General features: G+C 35.3%; 2 protein-coding genes across 2 annotated transcripts; both read left to right on the top strand.

Annotated features, from left to right (window-relative positions):
• Positions 1-7,917: 7,917 nt before the first annotated feature.
• Positions 7,918-9,495, top strand: b2m (beta-2-microglobulin). The gene is made up of 4 exons (XM_039668192.2): positions 7,918-8,078; positions 8,609-8,881; positions 8,970-9,012; positions 9,141-9,495. The coding sequence occupies exons 1-3, from the start codon at positions 8,015-8,017 to the stop codon at positions 8,981-8,983; spliced, it is 351 nt and encodes a 116-aa protein (XP_039524126.1). The 5' UTR covers positions 7,918-8,014; the 3' UTR covers positions 8,984-9,012; positions 9,141-9,495.
• A 1,726-nt stretch (positions 9,496-11,221) lies between these two features.
• irak3 (interleukin-1 receptor-associated kinase 3) lies at positions 11,222-16,224 on the top strand. The gene is made up of 13 exons (XM_039668194.2): positions 11,222-11,441; positions 12,112-12,294; positions 12,831-12,877; positions 13,057-13,123; positions 13,317-13,468; positions 14,149-14,213; positions 14,306-14,417; positions 14,523-14,641; positions 14,730-14,928; positions 15,051-15,113; positions 15,200-15,367; positions 15,442-15,883; positions 15,982-16,224. The coding sequence occupies exons 1-13, from the start codon at positions 11,327-11,329 to the stop codon at positions 16,107-16,109; spliced, it is 1,860 nt and encodes a 619-aa protein (XP_039524128.2). The 5' UTR covers positions 11,222-11,326; the 3' UTR covers positions 16,110-16,224.
• Positions 16,225-17,046: the final 822 nt, after the last annotated feature.

Here is a 17,046-nt window from a genome sequence, read left to right as displayed (position 1 = left end):
GGCCGATGCGATTTAGGATGCAGACTCTCTCTTTTCCCGTTCTCTGAGTGGCACGTAATTGTTCGTTTCTTGTATCTTCCACACTAAAGGATGTCCGTCCACTCTGCTGAGCAAATAAAACACACTTCCTGTTCTCTCTTGTGTGTCTGGGTGCAGCTGTTGTAGCCCTGGCGCAGACTCAGCTTTCCGCCTCAGATCCTTATAAATCCCATTTCATGCTTTTCCATGTAATCCCTACACCCAGATATCACAATACAGTCTTACATATAAGCATTTTCAAATATTAGCATATTATGCCTCATAATTGTGTACAAGTGTAAACGGATATGTTGTTTTAAACGTAGTAGTTTTAAAGAAGAATTTGCACTGCAGGACCATTTAGAGTTGGCACTTGCAATCTTGACTATTGAATATATTGAATATTGAATATAATTATTAATGGAGTTGCAACATAGAATATCCAATATATATATATATATATATATATATATATATATATATGTATATGTATATGTATATACTGTATATATATAGTACCCCTTTTTTGTCTCAATATGCCCTTTTCTGATAATTGTAAATAATAATTATTATTACTGTAAATATTATAATAAATAACAATACACACACCCTTGTCACTAATAATAATAATAATATAAAGATTTGGCAGAGAAGTGGTAGGCGGGGTTTCCTTTGCAGTGCCTACGCATTTAACGGCTCTGGTACGCAGCAGTTCGCGCGAGTCTTCAAACTATACGAACAGCAGGTAACGTAAAGCTAATACGGAAAATTACATTTATCCTACCATGCTAATCTAAAAGTTGCGGCAGCATGGGAGTTATACTTAACTGTAATAAAAGAATAACTCGGTTTCAGACGCTTTCTGAGTGACAATGTCATTTTTATCCAATTAAGGCCATAGCAAGTGTTATTAGCTTGGGGAAATAGATCTAGTTAAATGAAATCTTAACTCCATGTCCAATTCTAAATTGTAAGGAACTTATATATTTTACAATAAGGTTCAATAAACGCTTACAATAAACGCTTTACAATAAGGTTCATTTGTTCATTTCTCGGACTAAATCTAAAATATCTTAAACTGTGTGAGGGTGAGTCATTAATGACACAATTTAAATTTTTTGGGTGAACTAACCCTTTAAACTAAAGGATTAGTTGACTTTTAAAATGCTAGCCATGCAAATCTTTTTACGAGTCATTTGGTTCATTTAACGAACGAAATGAACGAAATTACTCAAAAAAAGATTTGTTCATTTTGATGAACGAGTTTGAACAGAAGAGTCACGAACGCACGTCACAGAACAGAGCAAGGCGACCATTTGAGCTTATAAAATTTACACTTTTTTAATTTATTTTTGAAATGACCGATCGTTTCGTTAGATAAGACCCTTGTTCATCGTCTGGTGTCTTTTAAAGCCCTTTGAAGTTGTACTGAAATGGTAATTTGTACTTTGAACCATTTGGGGCCCATATAAGACCATCGAGAAAATGTTTTTTTTTTATCAAAAACCTTAATTTCTTTTCAACTGAAGAAAGAGGAAAGAATGGACATCTTGGATGACATGGGGGGTGAGTAACGTTAAATTATCAGCAAAAGTTTTTTTTTGTTTGTTTTTTTTAAAGTGAACTAATCCTTTTAGCAGTGAGTGAACATTCCTCCAAATGGTTATGGTTGTGCATGAATTCCAGGGTCTTTCCAAGTCTTCTGATCCGTCACAGCACATTTGGACCACCTTGGCCTCATTCAAGCCTTCAAAGATCAAAACAGCTCAAATTGAGGTGAGTCAGCAGCACATATGAAGAATACACTAAATTATACAATAGTGAGATGTCTGTAGACTTTGAAAGGCCCTACAACACACGATCCTCCTCCAGAAGTGTCTGTTTATAGGAATGAGTCACAGTGGACATCAAAACTTCAGGGTGTGTAATCCTGCCTGCGGATGTGACCGTGTCTGGTTTCCCCCAGCCCGTGTGTGTCAGAGGCCGGCCGTTACCGAATCTGTGCCGGAGCTCAGCGTGGGCTGCGTTCAAGGTGGGCGTGTGTGGAAGCGTGGACGGGATGAATGGAACGAGTGGGTGGGTGAGTGTGGGTGTCATTCCAAGTGTGTTTAGGACCTGTTGAAACTGAGTATGTTTGTGACTGCGAGTGTGCATGAGGATATTTTTGAGTAGCCTATTGTATGAAATGGTAAAATGGGGCATAAAATGTAGATTACAGGCTACATACAGTTGATATGCTAGGCTGCTGCTGCTGCTGTGTGTGTAGACGTCTCCCTATAATTTGGAAGATTTAAATAACTCATTATTTTTATAATATTTATTATATGATATTTGTTATAATTATTTGTTATTACTACAAATTTTTATAATTATTTGTTATATTTTTAATATACTGAATATTTTCAAATAAATATTTTAGCTTAACCTCTAAAATTATGTAAAGTAATATAAAAAATTATAATATTATATTATATAAATACAAGAAATATATAATAATTAAGATGGATATATGGATTGTTTCTGCCACTGTTCTTATAATTTTTATTTACTCTATTACTTTACCTTTTAAGTTGATTTTTTATTATTATTTGTATTTTTAATTGCAGAAGATGTTTATGTAAGGAATAACAGCTAGTTACCCCCCCCCCCCAAAAAAAAAAAAAAATACACAAAATATTGATTTAAGTTGAAATTATTTTATTATGCCATAAGAAAAAGAGTGCAGAGTGATATAAGACACATGAAAACATTGGTTGCCAGAGACAACTGGTTAAACATGCAGTTCTTGCTTAGATCTATATAAAAATATAAATCGTTATCGACCAATAAGAATGAAGTTTTTCCAAAACACATATATCATTTTTTGAAAGAGAGCTCATAGAGTGTAACCTCAGTGTGTCATTTAGGCGTGTAAGACCATTAAACTGTTTTTAACTGCTACATAAATATGAGTCTGATTTTCCATGTTAGTGTGTATTTGTGAATGGTTTTGGAGCAGTGTGTTCTACTTAGTGCACCAGGCTTCATGAATAAGTGTGTGTTTACTCTGTATGACTGATCAGTGTTTGTGCGCCTCTGTTTGAGGGTGTTGTCTGACCCGAGTGTCACTGACTCACGCTTGCGGTCCTGACTCATCCCGCCGTCACCCGCACCGTGAGCTCGCGTGCCGCTCCGCACAATCCGGCTGCACTCGCACAGTCATCGAGGAACCATTACCTCTTCATCCTCTCCCTCTTTCTTGGTCTCTGTGACTCATCTTGGTTTCATTTTGCCGCCCCCCTCCACCCGCCACCCAACTCGCCTCCATTACAGCCTCAATGGGTCTATCTCTCTTTTTACTCGCCTGTCTCATTCCTTCGCGCTCTCTCTTTCTCTTTCCCTTTCCTTCCTGGCTCTGTAAATGACCTCATTTTAATGAAGCACAGTCTTGGCGGGGAGACCAAACCGCATGGCTGGAACCTCCCTCCCTCCCTCCATCTCTCTAAACCACCCTGTACTACAGTATCTGGCTTTCATTCCCAGCGCTAATAGAACCAAACGGGAAGTCTGGGAATTCTAGAGTAACTCCAAGAATTCCACGACAAATGTTTGATTGCATTCCATCACTTGTAGCAACAACAAAACCATGTAATAAAACTACTTTCCGTGGCTCAAGCTGCTACATTGTCCCATAAACTAGGAGACGATGCAACAGAGTGCGGTCCAAAAGTCTGACAAATAAAGTCTGATATAAACTCGGAAATAAACAGAACATTTTTCGAGTTTTTAACCTTTAAAACAAGGAAATGCCGTTACGTGAAGAAGAGATATTTAAGATGTGGCATTTAGCTACTATACTATCATGGAGCCTTTCAAATGCATTAAGGTTCTTTACTATGGAACAAGGTTCTTCAGAAATGGTTCTTCTAATCCTGTCTTCACATGCTGTCGGAAATCTGAAGTCGTGGTTATGATCTTGTTCGTTCAAGTGCTTTGTTGTCAGAAAGAATATGGAGTTATGGAGGAAACCAGGTCTGGGACTGAGAAGGGGTCATCTTACCCCATCGGTCTAATTTTGTCTTTTTTAAAAACTACAAATCCAAAACATCAATGTGTCCACAAATCCCTCATTATCAAATAGACATAATTCAACATAATACAATATCATAGATCACTATTTTCAAAAATAAAAATAAAATAAAGTTAGATTAATTAAAGTCAAAACTAAATCTAAATCTCACAACTGATATTATAAGATGAAATGGCGTACCCAACTGGTAGGTCTATCAAAATTATCCCCAAGCTTCCCAGTATTAAATACGACTTAAGAGGGCGCATTCATGTCCAATTTTCAACTAGGAAACTCGATAATTCCAATAGCACATGAAGGAAGAATTATTTTGGGACCCAAAATGGTCCCTTTCTGTAGCCTGCGACATTAGCAGATTTGTGAACGTTAAGCTATATGTGCTAAAAGTCTAGACTACTTTTTTTGCAGTGAAAAGATCTATTTGTGATTCTGGACCACAAAACCAATCACAAAGGTCAATTTTCTGAAATTGAGATGTATGCAATAAATAACCTTTCCATTGATGTATGGTTTGTTAGGATAGGACAATATTTGGCCGAGATACAACTATTTGAAAATCTGGAAACATTGAGAAAATCTCCTTTAAAGTTGTTCATTTATGTTCGTGATTGTGCTGCATTCACTCACAAAAATAAATGTTATATATATATAAAGTAGGAAATGTACAAAATATCTTCATGGAAAATGATCTTTACTTAATATCCTAATAATTTTTGGCATAAAAGATCATTTTGACCCCTAGCCTACAATGTATTTGGCAAATGCCACAAATGTACCCGTGCGACTTGTGACTGGTTTTGTGATCCAGCCAGGGTCACATTTATGTACAGACAGACTAAAAGTACACCTCTATTGTCATTGCAGACAGTAAAACCCCTCCTATAAAAGCTGATGATTTTGTTATGGTCTCTGAGTGTCTGCAGCCTTTATGAGGTTGTGAACGCTACCACATGCTCGAATCTCAATCCCAGTCGGCTACACCGCAAAACTCTCAAGATTTGTGGTGCACTCTAGATAAAGACATGAAAAATGAGACAGGTGCAGAATGAGTCAAAACAAGGTGGTGTTACGTTTGAGTGCACGTCTATCTGAGCAGAGAATCCTGGCTTCGTCGATTTGACATTAACTAAAAGCTTTTAAGTGATCTTTAATTAGCTACACTTTAAGATTTGTGTTGAATAGGAACATTAACTAATTGAATCGGGGAAATACATAGATTATATTTGTCACATGATGCTGTATGCCATATGGCCAAGTCAATCATTAGATTTTTTTAAGTTCTAGTGGTTCAAGTCATATAAAGGTGGACATAAATCCATCTAAATCTGAGGTCAGAACATCAAATTTAGTTTTCACTGCCTGACTCCAGATTTAAAGGCACGGTTCACCCAAAAATGAAAAAATTTTGTCGACATTTACTCACCTTCAATTTGTTCCAAACCTGTATAAATTTCTTTCTTCTGCTGCACACAAAATAAGATATTTTGGAAGAATATCTGAATGCAAACAGTTGATTGGTCCCCATTAACTTCCATAGTATTTCACCCCCCACCCACCACTAACTATGGAAGTCAAAAGCTTGTTTGATTAGCCATATTCTTCTAAATATATTCATTTGTGTTCAGCAGAAGAAAGACATTCATAATGGGTTGTAACAACTTGAGCAAATGATGACAGAATTTTTGGGTGAACTATGCCTTTAATTTTGTGCATGACTTGAGTTTCATCTTAATTGCCTGCACAATGCTGACAGCTAGTGGGGAAAATTGTGCCATTGCAAGCTGCCTTATATTTTGTGATCTAAGTACCGGTTTGAGTGTTTAACCCCAAAAACAAAACAGAAAAAAAACATAGATCATCTAATGATGTTTATTTACAATTGTTTAATTTCGATTTAGATCATATTGGGCAATAGTCATTGTTCTCTAGATTTACTTCCGCATATGTAACAATAATAATAAAAAAAAAAATCCCAGACTTAATCACATGATTTCCCAGAGATCATGCTTTGTTCTCACCTTGAAATCTACTTTCACTTTTTGTTTATAAAGTGGGCCCAACTGTATTTGGGCACTTATGCACTCAAATAAAGTTCATTTAAAATTATATATATACGAAACCAAGTGGCAAATTAACACAGGTGTCATATAATTTAATGATTTTACAGATTTATTTTAAAGTAACAACTGAAGAGTCTAAATATATTTGTTTTCATTTTGAATAGTGTATCTAGTCACCTGCCACTTGATATGTATTTGTCTAATGCAACAATACTATAAGATGTGTGTGTATCCAGTACATATATTGACTTGCTATGCTAATTATTTATCTGACGACAAACTATTATTTGCAAAGTTGACGAGTCTGAAATGTGCCCAGGCTGGTAAATCTGCTTTGGTTTTATTTAAATACCTAAATGCACATGGAAACATCCTTCATGTTTGACCTTAAAGTGAAAGCGCTTCTAAAGCAGACGGCACAAAAAGTGTATAAACTAGAGTTTTCGACTTATTTTTTTCCAGCAGTTTAATACATTGGATTACAGATCTACACAAAGCACAGTGTCATAATATTGTGCTTAGTTTCCATAGAGACTGAGATGAAGAATGTTGTGGCAGGGAATCTGGCGTCCAGGCCAAGCCACAAATCATATGCGTTTCTTTATTGCTCTGGCTCACCACTGTATTCCATACAACCCAAAAGCCCGAGGAACAGGGATAACTTGAGCATTCCTATGGCTGATGCTTTATTTAGCTCTGCATCATTTATTTATTTATTTTTTACCATCTCTGATTTACAGATGTAGGCATTCACTTTGCACTCTCCCCCAAAAAGAATCTTTTATTAATTGCTTTTTATAATCTGTGATGTTCTTACAATTTGGAATCCCCTAGTAATAGACAAATGGAAATGTTAGGGACAATATTACATTAGAATCTGGTTTACTGCATAGGGCTTAATATAAATCCAACTATTTAGGTATCCAGGTATACACTAAGCTGAAACATGTACTGAAACAGAATTAGTTGCTGTTAAAACTCTTCAGAGCAGCTGATTCTCTAAAGCCAATCCGACTAAGGTCAATTGATTTGTTTGTTTTATCTATTTATTTATTTTCCGTCCCGAAGCAGCTCAAATCAGTGCAACACGCCAATGGAATTTTTCTAAACCCCCATCCTCCCCATGCACCATCTACTAGGGGGACTTCCCTACTGTACCTTCCCTGGAAGGTACAGTAATTATTTAATTATTCTGCGAGTTGTTATATCATTACAACTTACAGAATTAATATAATCTAATTAATATAATCTTATATATATATATATATATATATATATATATATATATATATATATATATATATATATATATATATATATATGAAGAGTTCAGATGCAAAAGCCTCTAAATGCCATTTGAAATTTTCAACTATAAATGTATTAAAATTAAAATGATTAAAATAGTTTTAGAAGTGCGGTATAGCTTGTCACTTTGCTATTTAACTCAGTTCACTACCCATTTGCTCTTTTAATATTAGGATAACCTATATTTGCCAAGTTTTCTATACCTAACATTTTAAATGGTTATTGAATTGTTTTGGTTCATGGCGGTTTACATAATGGTGGATCGGTTTTGTTGATGAAGAAGAGGAGGTGTCTTATTTTGGCTTAGGTAAATTCGGGTATTTCCAAAACAGACTGTTCCACCAGACCATTGGCAGAGTCTGTATAACCTCCCTAGATCAAATCTACCTAACAACAGCTTGTAGGAATTTTGTTATTGGCTTCCCTCTCATCTTGGAGGCTGTGCTGGTTTCGGTGGTGACAGAGCATTTAAGGTTACTGGTATTTTACTTTCAATATTGTCCGTGTTAGACCTGAGAGGAACAGGATACTCTTTTTGATACTCTCAAATAAATCCACAAAAATGCGAGGACTCGTGTCTTTTGCCCTGTTTTGTGTGCTGTACGTCACTGTACAAGGGAAACTCTGTAAGTAACATTCAAATTGCTTATGAATTCTGTATCTTATTGTTTGTTTATTGTGCTGTATTGTTGATTCTATTGTCTGACTTGCAACTGGATTTCCCCTTGAGGATTAAAATGTCTATTTGTTAGCTATAATATGTCACTATGCATCTATAGAATTGATTTGATTGTTTTTCCTAGAGCCTTCATTTACAAAACAATGTCATGTCACTTAAATGATAATCTTTTTATATAACCAAAGTTATTGAAAATAGTTAATTTATGCATATTAGTAGCCTATGTTTTATATAACAACTAATGTTAGACCTACTGTACCGAGGTTATAATTTGTAGGGTCTCTTTAGCTAAACAGAATGTAGGCATGTAAAGACATTGCGTTTTTTCTTTTTTTCGAGGAAGACTGATGTAATTTGTGTTTCGTTTGTGACTATTCATGAAACGAAGTCTGGAAGTTTGTGTTTAATTTTTTTTTTTTAAATTGACTTTACTTGCGTGTTATCTTTGTTAATTAATATTTTAAATTCTATTTTCAGCCAGTCCTAAGATTCAGCTGTACAGCCATTTTCCAGGAGAGTATGGAAAGGGGAACACCCTGATCTGTTATGTGAGTGGCTTCCACCCTCCTGATATCTCCATTGAACTGCTGAAAGATGGAGTGGTTATCCCTAACTCCCAGCAGACTGACCTGGCCTTCGAAAAGGGCTGGCAGTTTCACCTCACCAAGAGTGTCTCCTTCACACCACAGAAAGGTGAAGATTACTCCTGCAAGGTTCGACACATGAGCGAAATGAAGACAGTTATTTGGGGTGAGTGTTATGTGTGTATTTCTAGAAGATACCTTGTGGTTTACATGACACAGCACATGTATTGAACATCTTATGTTTTTTTCTGCAGAGCCCAACATGTAAAGCGGACAATCAAAGGAAGACAAAGGGTGGTAAGTGTTACCTTGTTTATTATCAATGTAGAAAATATAGCAATACCATTTTTTGTTATACCATTCAAATGTGGCAATTCGAAAATGTAAAGAAGAATAAAGGTGTGTGTTTTCTTTCTTTTTCCTAGGATAATTTCTCAGTTTTTTTTTTTTTTTGGACAATATTCATCGTCTACAGATTATATTATCCTACTGTCCCATATCACATAATGTTGCTCAAGATGCACTATTCATTCAAATTACACCTCAACTTCCGTGATTTTAGTTTTCCTTGAGTTGACACTCTTTTTCTTCGCAAGAATAAGGATAATTTAAACCAAAGTAGCTGCTACATGTTTTGTTTTTGTTTTTTTTGGATGGGTTTTGATTAGTTTATGGATCTTTTTAACTGATTTCATTCCTCTTTGTATAAATCCTGTGGCTATTTCTGGCTTTATTTTGAAATTAGGCTAATTACAAATATTATGACCAACTCTCTCTTTTTTTAAAACCATTTGTTATTTCCTCTTGTTAATCTACATACGTTCACTACTGCAAATTGGAATATTAATGAATGTGTAATTCAGTTTTACAAATGTAATTTTTAAGAGAGGAAAATAAAATTTAAAAAACCCAATGAAACTATTGTGTTTATTTGCTTCAAATAGTCTGTATTGTCTTGCATGTACTTTGAAGTTAAATCAAGATTATAGTGATTGTAGTGAATTTCAGTTATTTGACTAACCTAAAACATACATGTCTGCCTAGCAACTGAGCGATCAAGACGTTGATTGGATAAAAAAAAAAAAAAACAGACAGAGTTTCGCTTTCTATCAAAATGAAAAATCCTCAAAGTTTACGCTACGAATCTTTTTTATCTCCACTTATCATATTTGTTTCCATGGACTGAAGTGCGTTTGAGAGCAAACGTTTGTATCTCGCGCCCCCTCGCGCGCTGAAAAAAAGTCATATGACTTCCCGAAAAACCTGTGATGTGATGAGACCTGTCTATGGACAAGACGCGCCTCCCTCGGATTCGCAACCAACAGTCATGTTAATATTAACACTGACTGATGATGTAACCATGAAGCTAAATAATGTTTGTAAAAAGTGATGTTTTCTTTTTTAATGTAATGTAAAAGAAAGTGCCTTAATGGACATTGCATGTGAATGCAATTCAGTATGAAAATGTGCAATATTTGTCTTATTACAAATTCTATTAAGAGTGATACTTGATATTTTTGATGAATATACCTTAGTTTTTTATATACTGTGTGTGTGTGTGTGTGTGTGTGTGTTTCAAGGATTCATTTGTATTATTTATAAAACTCTTTTGAGACACTTTTTGAGGCTTTCTTTTGGAGCCTACAATATGAGGTGAAATGATAGGCGAACTTTATTTCTGATTATTGTGAGAAAGATTTTCAGAGCCTCAAAAATGTTAGAATACTGATGATTTAATGCCAATCTCCTCATTCTAATTGCTTTTAATTTTATAACATGTATTTGTACATCCAAATGCCATTCAATTATTGGTGTTTTTTTTTTTTTTTTTTTTTTTGCTGTCGACTGGTAGGCTATAATAAATAGTAATACAATAATTTTATAAGAAGGCAAAACATAACGAAGTAGTAAATGATACACGGATATTAATAATTATAATAATGATAATAATATTTATTGTTTTTATAATGAAGTCAAGTAGGCCTATAGACCATTTTGCAAGATGTAAACAACAGCACTTCAGCACTGGTCCAGAAGCACTTCCTGTTTCAGTTTATAGCCTAACCTGGGATAAAATACAACCAACAGAACTGAAATTGAATTGAACAGACAGAACAAATTGAATCAAAAAGTTAAATAAACAAGAAGTTTTCTTTATGTGAAATAAAGAAAACAGTTACAAACTGAAACAGGAAGTCTTTCTGGACCAGTGTTGTTTACATCTTGCAAAATGGTAGGCTAGGCTACGATAATAACATAAAAAACAACAACAATAATAATAATTATTGTTGTTGTTGTTTTAGAAATTTAGGCTATATTTACATATATATATATATATATATATATATATATATATATACATATATAGCCCACTAATTGTTAACTAAATTAATTGCTGGGAATTAATTGTTTAGTGTTGTTTAATTCAGCTTTACGAGCAAATATTATGAGCATTTGTGAAATTATTTAGAGGAAGTAGGTGGGGTTTGGGACTTTCCGCTTTGTAGCAAGAGGAATCAACACAAGAGAGCACTGTAGAGTCACCAGTCCGAGAGACATGAAACATCTAAACAAACTTCACACACCTGTGTATGGAATCAACTAGAGGAAGATGTCAGGTAAAATAGACCCATCGACGTTCCTCTTCGACGTCCCGCCGGTGCTCATGAGGACCTTCTGTAGGCTGATGGACAGCGGGGTGGACGGTCTGGGTTGGAGAGCCTTAGGTACGCACTTTACCATGACAATGTAACATTGTATTATCAACGTAAAAATAAGTATGAAGTTAAGCAAACAATCATCTAAGGAATCTCCCTGTATTTATTTTCTTTGGTAATGTGTTCATGTCAAATTAAGGCCGCTGGAATATGTTCAAGCTTCTTTTCTCCCCACAATGTACAGTCAAAATAAAGGTTCTAAAATGGGGTTTTCGCAGCGATGCCATAGTAGATTCATTTGGTTATTTAAAGTACATTTCAGTTATTGTTATTATTTTTTATTAGTGTGAATGATATTTTAAGAACTATTTTCCACTAAAGTACCCTTTCTGTAATGAAAAGGTTTCATGGACGTTAAAAGCTACAAATGATGAAAATAAATAAAGTGTATTTAGTAATTAAATTGACATTAGTTGGTCAAAACCGGTACAGTATGGTCGCTAACTGGTCCAAGCATATCTACAATCAACAATCCTGCTTCTACTTTGTAACTTGTCCCCACAAACAGTGGTCAAGGTGTTTTTTTAGAACAATGGTCAACAAACTAATTATCAACTATAAAACACTAAACGCACCAGACAGCGTAGGCTGGATTTCCAAAAGAAAGGTCTTCATATAAGCTGCACTTGGTCTTGTGGGAAACATTTTGTGACATTCATCCCAGTTTGATTCCTTCCAGCTGCCCGCATCCTTCCCAGTCAGCTGGAGGTGAGGTGTGCTGAAATGTACGTGGCTGCTGGGAAAAGCCCAACACAAGAGCTCATGTGGTCGTGGGCCCAGCAGAATAAAAGAGTGGGGGATCTGCTGAAGGTTCTGGATGAGATGGGACACGCTCGAGCCACCAGTCTTTTTCAGTCACAAGGTAACATCTTCATAGCTAATTATGGTTGTGATGTTCCCTTTATGATAATGCACCATGGTAACTGTACTTTATGCTAAAATGGTTGCTATAGTAAGTAGACACAATAAATAACTAGGCCTACAGTAAATATAAAACTTAAAGCGGAAGAAAATATATGATTATTATTAATATTATTTTAGCATTGGAAATAACTGTAACTAATATTTTATGGGAAATTCTTGTAAGGATTGTTTAAATTTTACTGGCTCTCCAACTTCCACTTATTATTCACTGAAGCTTCCTATATCAGCTAGTGCTACTTTATATTTGTAATGTATCTTGTACTTTAAAGAGGAACTTGACAAACCTAAATATGTTGTGAACTGGATGCAAAACAAAGAATGTGACTTAAATAACCAGCTGTGCTTGTAACCCACAGTTCTTACAAATCGTATCACCCACAAGACCACACAACATTGGAAAGCCAACGTAATGAAACTGCTGTAACAAAGCTGCCACAATATAACAAACAATAACCAAATTTGATTCTATCCTAGACTCTTCATCTGTGCTGATGTCATCCTCACCCCCTCTCTTTGCCACGGTAATGTTTTGGGGTTTTTTTTTCATTTTGATGCTGTTATTTCTGCATATTTTACAGATACTGATCAGATGCTTGTCTTTTTGTGGTTTAGGATTCTTAGAAAGCAAACACCCGCATGCTTGCAAACTCTGAATGTTCAACTGAATCTTAGCAGTTTTTGTTTTTCATTTTCCAATCAGCATGTGCAAAATACTGAGAAATCCTGTCAAACTGCAGCTCTTCATCCAGAGTCTATTTCTGTTGAAGGTAATGTTCTTTCAAAGTACAAGCACATTTGTATTTGACTGTTGTCTTTGCTTTAGTTAGTATTGTTGTGCATGTATTGGTAATAGAAGAACCAACTGTACATGTCATTCTAGATATTAGGTAAAAAGTTTCATTTCTGTTTTGAGCAGTTTCATACGGATATGAGATGAAACCTCATTTGTCCATCTCATAGGTGAAAAACAGAAGTATTGCATCACATATTCAGATGTCATAGTGGGAACGAGACATTTCCACCAGGACTTAAAAATTGGAGAAAGCGTGTTCGCCGAGGTCTACTCTGGGAGATGGGGAAACAGATCTTTTGCTGTGAAAGTTTTCAAACAGGTCCTAACCTAAGTTTGTTTGTTTCCACCATGGAATATTCAATGTGGAATAATTGTTGTGATGTTTATATGTAAACTTGCAATTGTGAGTTTTAAATTCTAATAAAAGATTTTTTTTCTTAGAATTGCAATTGTGAGAAATAAGGTCAGAATTGTGAGTTATAAACTCGCAATTGTGAGAAAAAAGTTAGAATTGTCAGACAAAAAGTCGCCAATTACCTTATCTATATATTATTTCATGGTGTAAACAAACTTTCATAAATATCTCAAAATGTCTCTCAAAACATTTTTCAAAACGTATTTCAAACCATCTTTTTACATCTTATGTTCATCTTACAGACCCATTTTAATTTTGTTTAATTGTATTTGCACATTAATTTGCCATTACATAACTATGTTCTTTTGTGGCAGTTGTTCTACATTAAATTAATAATTAAATACATAATAACATAATAATAAAATAGTAAAATAATATAAAAACCTACTAATAATAATAACAATGTAAATATGTAATGTACTAATTTTTTTATTGAATTAACTGATGGAAATTATTTTACTGTGTAAGATGGGGAAACCAATCTTTTACAAACAGGTCCTGACCTATTAATGTCTGACTTTACATACAGATATATTGCCATTATAGTTTAAAAAAACACTAATCAAATTCTTTTACATTAACAGGAAAATAAATCTAATTGGAAGGCATTGTGGGGACAATTCACCAAAGAAATCGAAGTTCTACAACTGTAGGTTTAGTCTACAATCTGCTTGATCATATTCAAAATGTTTTTTGTTTTTTTTATCATATTGTCAGGTGTTCTCATTTTTGTCTGCCTAGGTATCAGCATCCTAATATTTTGGAGTTATGGGGCAGCTTTTCAGAGGCGGATCGCTTCTGTTTAGTTTATCCGTACCTTCGTAATGGATCGTTGTTCCGCAGGCTTCATGAGGTGAATCATCTGCCAGCAAACTGTAACATGCTATAGTAATAGTAGATTACATCATAGTAATTTAAAAATAAGTTTTCATAGGCTCTACTCTTGCCTTTGTTACAGGAAGTTGACAGGCCTCTATCATGGCAGGAAAGACTGAACATCATAAAAGGCACCGCAAAAGCAGTCCACCATCTTCACACTGCACAACCGTGCATGGTTATTTGTGGAAATATTACGAGGTGTCACTTTGCAGCCAAAGCCACAAATGTGGAGGTGCCCAGTAAAGGTGATGCATTGAAATGAGCTTGTTTTGTGTTCTGTTCACAGTTCAAACATACTCTTGGATGAGACCCTGCAGCCCAAATTATCAGATTTTGGATTAGCTCATCTGAGACCCCAGTCTGTCAACCAGAGCCTCACCATCGTCATGGATACCGGCTCCCATAGCAACCTTGGCTATCTCCCAGAGGAGTACATCCGTGATGGGAAGCTGTCTGTCAAACTTGACGTTTACAGTCTTGGCATGGTGAGTTCAGCATCCTATTTCAAAACTGAGCCAGGTACCATTTGTATAAATAAAGATTTACGGCAGAATTGTTATGGTAAAAATTTAGTTTCAGCTGCAGAATACTGTTTCTATGCTTGTAGGTTATATTAGAGACATGTACAGGACAGAAGGTGAAACAGGAGACGGCAAAGAACATGTTTCTGGTAAGAATCCACTTCAGGAAAAAAAGAAGAATATATATATATATATATGTGCCCTTCGCTGACTTATTCCATTGCATTTCTTTTAGAGAGACGTACTGCATTCAGAGTTTGAGGAAAAAGGCTCTGTTGATGCCTGTCTGCGGTTTTTAGATCCCAAAGTTGAGCACTGGCCTCCTGCGGTGGCACTTAGTCTTCTCCCAATTGGACTAGAGTGCACAGGCAGCAGAATGAGAGTCCGGCCGACCATGGAAATGGTTAGTAAATGGCCTAATTTACTCAAACATATACACAGATAAACATATTTTAACACAATTTTATTCGTCTTCAGGTGCTTCAGAAACTAAGCCAACTTCTTCCCATGCCTGAACCCCCTGAGGACCAACCACACACCCTAGACGATATGATATTCCTTCACCCGCCATACAACGGCCACAGTCCGGGTCTAAGCCTCCCTATTGAAGATGATGAAATGTGCAGCCCTGTGGAAGCCAGAGTTCCCAAACTGGGAGAACCCTGCGAGTGCAGCCAGTCTGAAGTCACTTTTCGGAGTGTGGGAGATCCTGACTTGTCGCATTCCCCTAGGGAATCTCTCCAGGAAAATGACAAAGTGGTTTCAGCATCACAAAATGTGCAGGCAGACCCTGCACCTCACCTGGACTTATATGGGAGTTGGCCTGTGGAGTGCAGCTGTACCACTGGAGCCGAAGTGCAGGGGTGTGAGGACTGCTGCGCCAATGGCTTCAGTCGGTCGGTTTTTTATGTCACTCTAGGCAAGTCAAGGGAGAATGCACATAGACATCTGTCTGGAAGTAGGTTTCATTGATTAATCCTATATCCAGAAATAATATCCAACGTTTTTCTGTTTCAGATGATGATGACCTGCCCTCTCAGAATGACGTCAGGAATCCAGCAAAAGAGAAAATGAAGAATAAAATTCACCTGTACAACCAGGGGTTAATAAATACAGAAGAACTTTTATCACTTAAGTCAGAGTGATTCACCCGGGTCGGATCTCTGTAAAAAAAAAAAAAAAAAATTAACTCTAGGAATTTAATCAGCAGTGGGTGCACATTTTGTTAAAATAGGCTATTTGTTTGTTTGTTTGTTTTTGTGCTGTATTTAAAAAAAAAATTTGAATATGTTTTAACAATATTTTTATATTTATCTGCATAAAATGAAAGTAGTTTAGAGATAGCCTATACTGTATAACATAACCTCAAACTGTTCTAACATAAAAGAAGATTAAAAGCAGGTATGTTATGTATATTATAACTAATATATTTTATGCAGATGCTTGTAAGTTGCAATTACTGTTATTTTAGGGAGTGTTGGTGGTGTTTGACCTATTATTTTAATTACTAAAAATCATTAAAGAATTAAGTTATTAAAGTCATTAAAGATTAGAATCATTGCATGCTAAAACGCTTCCGATAGCGTCTAGACATCCCGATGCAAAGCTCTCTGTAATTTTGTTTACTATTAGTATAGAAAACACAAGGGACTATTTTAATATTTTAACCCATGAAATTAATCTACCCTGTTTTGTCATAAAGAGAACGGAAGCAGCTTCAATAGTGTGTAACGTTATATGTCTAATAATTTCACCAAGACTTTTACTGCAAAATTAAAATGTATTTCATAACTTAAAATGTAATATTTTTGTTCATTTTTATAATGCGAACCAGTTATTTATTCTAAATAGTGCTCTGTTTTCCTGTTCCAAGTTCTTGTGGATCCTGCAAAAGTGACCACGGCCACTTTTGCATGTACTGGGGACATATTAATTTAAATTTATATCTAACAGTATATTTAAGATGCACAAAAAATACAACTATTTTTAGACCCTTAAAACTTACATACTACCTTTTGACTGTAGAAATTATTCTTTTTTTGATGGCAGTTTCTGTTTATAATTTTAAGCATGGAGAATGTA

The sequence above is a fragment of the Pimephales promelas genome, chromosome 24 (genome assembly GCF_988280905.1).
Source record: "Pimephales promelas chromosome 24, fPimPro1.hap1.1, whole genome shotgun sequence".
NCBI classification, from domain to species: domain Eukaryota; kingdom Metazoa; phylum Chordata; class Actinopteri; order Cypriniformes; family Leuciscidae; genus Pimephales; species Pimephales promelas.
Note: the sequence above shows the minus strand (reverse complement) of the source record. Positions and strands in the feature narration are given on the sequence as shown.